At 40.0% G+C, this 6,000-nt stretch overlaps 1 protein-coding gene across 2 annotated transcripts in view; it reads right to left on the bottom strand.

The window, feature by feature from the left end:
• The window catches only part of CASQ2 (calsequestrin 2), a 67,124-nt gene that overhangs the window by 39,186 nt on the left and 21,938 nt on the right, over window positions 1-6,000 (bottom strand). The window contains exons 2-3 of one of the 2 annotated variants that reach the window (XM_008071568.2): window positions 3,115-3,199; window positions 277-377 (exon numbers count right to left, since the gene is read on the bottom strand). In XM_008071568.2, the coding sequence (XP_008069759.1) occupies window positions 277-377; window positions 3,115-3,199 (186 nt within the window). The remainder of the gene's footprint in view (window positions 1-276; window positions 378-3,114; window positions 3,200-6,000) is intronic. The other variant, XM_008071569.2, reaches the window with a different exon arrangement.

The raw sequence follows: 6,000 nt of genomic DNA, 5'->3' as shown, positions 1-6,000 counted from the left end.
CCGCGGGCTCAGGCAATCCACTCACCTCAGCCTCCCAAAGGCGCGGGATGACAGGCTGAGCCACCGAGCCTGGCTCCACCTTTTCTTTATGTGGCTTTGAGGGGAACTCAGGGGGACTTGGCTGACTGGCACTCCTGTCCCTCCTCTCTCTTCAGGTGGCTGGATGACCCTCTCTCCTCACATTCCCCTGCTTCTTTTCAGCAGCAATGGTGCAAAGCCAAGGGTTAGGGTGAGCCCAGACAGCTCCAGGAAGGACCACTTTGCAGAAATGCTTACATCCAAGAGAAACTCCACCAAGACATCGGCCGCAAACTCGCCATCAAACTCAATTGTGCGATCACCCTTAAGAACATACAGGCTTCCTTCTTCATCAAAACCTGGAAGAAACAGAGAGGCCCAAGGACAAGGTCACTGTGATGCAGAAAGAGCCATCGTGTTGACTGGGGTCTGGAACAGGGTCCTGTGTGCTAGAGGGGTCAGGATTAGAACTAGCATTAACCTAAGGATTGGGTCCCTTGAAACAATACCTCTGATGAGCTCCTAGAGTGGGCATTTAATTTGAAATAGACAAGAATGAACAATTCCACTTGGATTTTAACGGAAGAGAAGTATCTATTCTCTACAGACCACTGCTTTAGTTTTCCAAAAAATATTTCCGACCCATGTCATTCTCCCCAGCAAAAATTTTACTGGCCACTTCCCACCTGACCCTTAGCCTGGCAATTAGGTCCCTCCATAGTCTGGTGCCAACCGTATCTCTTCCTTCTTCTTTGAGTAGACCTGCACTCCTTTGAGAACCACTCTCTAGTCCCCTTGAGGAGCTCCCTTTACATCTCACCCACATGCTGTTATGAAAGGCTGTGTAAAGGAAAAGTCACAGAATCTCTGCTCTTATGTTCTCCTTGTTCCGCAAACCTGAAGTGACTTCCATCTTGGCTAGCTTCATCGGTTTCAACTTAGGATTCATTTTCCCTATGAGGATCACTCCAGTCTCACAGGGTTCATGCCGTTATTGATCTTTCCTCAGCTCCATGGACAATTCCTCACTGTCAAGGTGAGCTGTCTGAGGGCAGGATCATTGTCTTCTTGGTATCCCCAATGCCTTGCACAGAGCCTGGACATATCGGCACCCCAGAAATGTGTGTGGTCAGAAGAGACAGCTTATTTCCTGTCCCGGATGAATCCCACCTAGTTAGCTGGTGGAAGCGGCAAGGGCAGGTGCTGCGTCTTCTTCTTTTCTACCCTTAGTGTGATGTTCACAAGAGCTTGCTGGAAAGTTGCATTTCCCCCAGAAATGATAAATAACAGAGGGCGGCATTTAGTCCAACTGCGAGGCATCCTTAATTCCTTAGATTGATTGTTTGAAAACTCCCTCTTAACTGGAGCACGCTGTCTCCAGATGAACTCTTCTGCAGAACTTCCAGGGGCAAGAAGGCTAGACTGCTGCCAGCTGTGTCCCAAGGCATGTCTGAGAAGCCCCCGGTCCACTGGGGAGCGCGGTTAGTTAACGGAAAGGAGCAATGTGCCAGGTATTCCTGGAGCTGGCAATGGCGGATCTCAAAAGATGCCAAGGGGAACATCAGCCAGCGTCCTGCTGTTGGATTTGCCTTGAGCAAAACAGTTACAGGGCTCTTGTACTAGTTCAGGCACAGACTGACGGAGGTCACACTAAGGCAAACGGGAGTGGAATGAGGGTGAAGGTGAAGAAGCAGGTTCACCAAATGCAAGCACTGTCCTGAAAAACCCCAGGATCAAATAGCCAGAAGGAACCTGCCCCTGTTCCTCCAAGCTGAGCTTGAAGAAAAGGTTGCACCAAGTCCCCTTAAGTTCACTTTTACAAATGCCTGTCCAGTTTGTCCTCCCTAGATTCTTAGATTACTAGGGCACTGTTTAGTCTCCTCTGATTAAATTTACTACAAATTCTCCCAAATTCAACTTCTCATCAAAATAATGGGGAGGGAGAAGACTAAGAAATCAACAGGCTGCTGTGGGAGGAAGGAGAACCCATTACATTGTTTTTGACTCCAGGGAAAGAGTTAAACATATTTTGTTCCCATGCTCAAGGGGGAAAAAACAGCAATATATTCCTTAACATGTCTCCCGGGAAAGAGATATCCCAGACAGTCTTAATAATTCACTATCACTTTACAGTCATGAGTTCTTTCTTGTGCCTAAATAGTCTCCTACAATTTAAATCTTTTTTGAAAAGGCTGGTCTTGAAAATAAAATAGAAAACAGTTGTTTGTAATTTTCTAGGATAATGGACTTTTATGTACCTGAAGGTATTTATTGAACCACCACTAATCTTTTTTTTTTTCTTTTTCTGTGCTTACTACTCCAAATCCAATTAACCTTTCTTCAAAGGTCCTGTTTTATAACCCCCTGCTATTTTTTTAAATAGCTAGTCTTCACTGGTCATGCAGAAAAAACCAAATGGGCAGTACATGTGTGTGAATGTTTGGAAACCAGAGGAATTACCGATATTGTCTCTCCCTAGGATTACAGGGGTATGAATCTTAAAGGGCACTGCGCTTAAGCGTGACGTATTGACATGAGAGATTACAACTTCTACTGTGTAGTCACGTAACCATACCTCACCTAAACCCTCCCTCTCAGCCTTGGTGATAATGCCCAGCTGGTGTTTGGCCTTAAATTTAGAAACCTCTGGGAACCTGGAGTCACGACTATTCATGCTGCTTTTTGTTGGCTACTTCAGCCAAGAGGCAAGGAAATCACAGAAGATGGAAGAAGAGATTTTAACCCTCAGAGAGATCACAACAGTGGTGAGATCATAGAAACTGGCCTTTAGCTTGTCTTAGGAGCTGAAAATAAAAGCTTCCATCTTTAGCATCAGTTTCTCCAGGAAGAGACCCTCTTCATGTAAGATACAAAAATATTTTACGGGATTAATGTGAAACTATTTAATTCAGGCCTATATTTACTTTTATGAAACTCTTCTCCAATTTGAGACTAAGGTATGTAGGATCATTTTATATTTATTTTAAAATAGTCTAGTTACCATGCAAGAATAAATGCAACTGTCTTTTTTTTTTTTTTTTTTTGCTAGAACATTCATTTCTTCCCAATATACGGTATCTCAAAAACCACACTTACCCAGTTTCTTGGCAAGCTTGGCTTCTTTCTTGGCATCCACCATCACAAAGCCTATATCTTTATGTTCGAGGACCTGGGCCACAAGCTGAAAGGGCAAACAGAAGGACAAGTGGGCTAAAGGCTGAAACATGGTAGAAAATATCACAGGATTCGTATTTTTGATGTATTGACAAGAGGATTTTCTTCCGTACTTTCTGTTACTATGTAACCAATTCAAGAAGCAGCAAAGAGATTCTATGTATCCCCTAAGAAGAATGCTGAGAACCAAGGGGAGAAAAATCTGATGAACAGATCTAAGATGTATGACTGGGAAGAACATATCCACTGTCACGTACCATTTTCTGCCCTCGGAGTAGATAAAATTTGAATTGGGAATGAAAAGACAGGACAGAAGCATGGATCCCTGACAAAATCCCCAAGCCCTTCCCCTGCTGCCAGATGAATCTGGGATGCGGTGAGGCACAAGAAGACCTTAGAATAAAGGAGGCCTGTGCCACCAATATCCAAGCATAGCCTTTGAGTTTCCCCGCTCCCTGGGCTTGTGAAGTAGGAAAGTCCGTTGGTTATATCTGGTGAATGGATCTGAGATGGCCTCTCAAGCTTTCCTGCAGTACATAGAGAGAAAGAACTAGTTGAGTACCTAGGAGTAGGGCGGGGAAGTAACCATCAGTCTAAAGGTGAGGAGGATGTAGCAGTGGCCTAGATAGACAGATGGCCGAAAACTACTCTGGCTAGACACCGGCATACATGATGGCACCAAGCACAAGACTGACATCATGTTAAGCTTCCTGAAACTTGGATATGAGCAAGCAGGGAGACCCTCAATTGACTGAGATCTCTTTCTTGCCATCTGGTTGCATGAGGGCTTGAAATAGAAGGGAGAAGCTACCAGATACATCATGAAATACTAATACTATTTTTTTTGTAGTTAAACTTAAAAACATAATTGCAGGTTAGCATGCAGTTGTAAGAAATAATACAGAGAGATCTCTTATACATTTTATTGTGTCCCGCAATAGTAACAGCTTACAAAACTGAGGTACAGTATCACACACTGATGATTGACATTGATGCAGTTAAAATATAAAACATTTTCCATCAATACAGGATCCATCTGTTGTTCTTTAGAGCCACACCCACTGGTTCCTACCTCCATTCTCTCTTTAGCCCAGGGCAACCACTAATTTCTTAGTACTCCATTTCTATAATTTTGTCATTTCAAAAATTATATAGTCTGTAAACTTTGGAATTGACTTTTTTCGCTCAGCATAATTATCTAAAGACTCATCCAGATTTTTGTATGTAACAATAGGTTGTTTCTTTTTATTGCCAAATAGAATTCCATGTTATGGATGTGTCACATTTTGTTTAATCATTCATCCATTGAAGGACATCTGGGTTGTTTCCAGTTAGTGGCTATTATGTATAGAACATCTATAAACATTTGTGTATTGGTATTTGGGTTAAATATTTTTCTTAATTTCTCTGGGATAAATGCCTAGGAGTACAATTGTCAGATTGCATGGTAGTTGCATGTTTAGTTTTTTAAAAGAAAATGACAGTGTTTTCCAGAATGGCTATATTATTTTATACTCCCACAAGCAAGGAATGAGTGATTGAGTTTCTCCACATCCTTGTCAGCCTAATTATTTTTCATTTTAATCATTCTGACAGGTGTGTAGTGATATTTCATTGTGGTTTTAATTTGTATTTTCCTAATGGCTAATGATGTTGAACATTTTTGTGTGCTTACTTGTCATATGTATGTTCTCTTCTATGGAATGCCTGTTCATACCTTTTGCTCATTTTCTAATTGGATTGTCTTTTGATTGTTGTTTCGAGAGTTCTTTGACCCTAGCCTTTTTTTTTAAAGATATGTGGTTTATAAATATTTTCTCCCACTCTGTAGCTTGCCATTTCATCTTTTTTTAATTGACAAATAATAATTTTACATATTCATAGAGTACATAGTGATGTGTTGATACAAATAATGAAAGTATAGGGATCAGATCAGGCGAATTAACATATCATCATCTCAAATGTTTATTATTTCTTTGTTTGGGGAACATTCAATATTTGAATCATTTCATCTTTTTAATGGGATGTTTCACAGAACAAAGGTTTTTAATTTAATAAAGTTCAATTGATCACTTTTTCCATTTGTCTCAGCAACATTTGTTGAAAAGGCCACTTTGACATTTTTCATCCACTAAATTGATTTTGAGCTTTTGTAAAAAATCAGATTGCATATTTGTATGGGTCTATTTATAGTTTCTCTATTTTGTGCCATTGATCTATGAGTCTGTTCCTCTGCCAATATCACAAGGTCATGATCACAGTAGTTAAATAGGTCTTAAAATCAAGTAGACTACTTCTTCCCACTTTATTTTTCTTTTTCAAAATTGCTTTAGCTATAGTGATTCTTCAGCATTTCCATATACATTTCAGAATACTTACCAAAAATTCTTACTAGGGTTCTGGTACAAATTGCATTATATCTGTATATCAACCTGGGAGAATGACACATTTACTATGTTGAGGCTTCTAATTGATGAACATGGTATGTCTCTCCATTTATTTGATCTTCTCTGGTTTCTTTCATTAGCACTGCATAGTTTTCAGCATACAAGTCTTGTACAAGTTTTGTTAGATTTATACCTAAGTTTCAAATTATTTCAGCTACTGTAAATAATATTGTTTTTAATTTTAGCATCTATGTGTTTATTGCAAGTATATAGATATACAATTGATTTTTAAAATATTTGTCTTATATCTTGCAATCCTGCAGAACTCACGTATTAAGTGTAAGAAATTTTGTGGTTTTTGTTTGTTTTGTTTTTTGTAGATTCCTTGGAATTTTTCTATGTAGTCAATCTTGTCATCTGC

This window comes from Carlito syrichta, unplaced genomic scaffold, assembly GCF_000164805.1.
Source record: "Carlito syrichta isolate Samal-C Ts95f unplaced genomic scaffold, Tarsius_syrichta-2.0.1 Scaffold314375, whole genome shotgun sequence".
Classification (NCBI taxonomy): Eukaryota; Metazoa; Chordata; class Mammalia; order Primates; family Tarsiidae; genus Carlito; species Carlito syrichta.
Note: the sequence above shows the minus strand (reverse complement) of the source record. Positions and strands in the feature narration are given on the sequence as shown.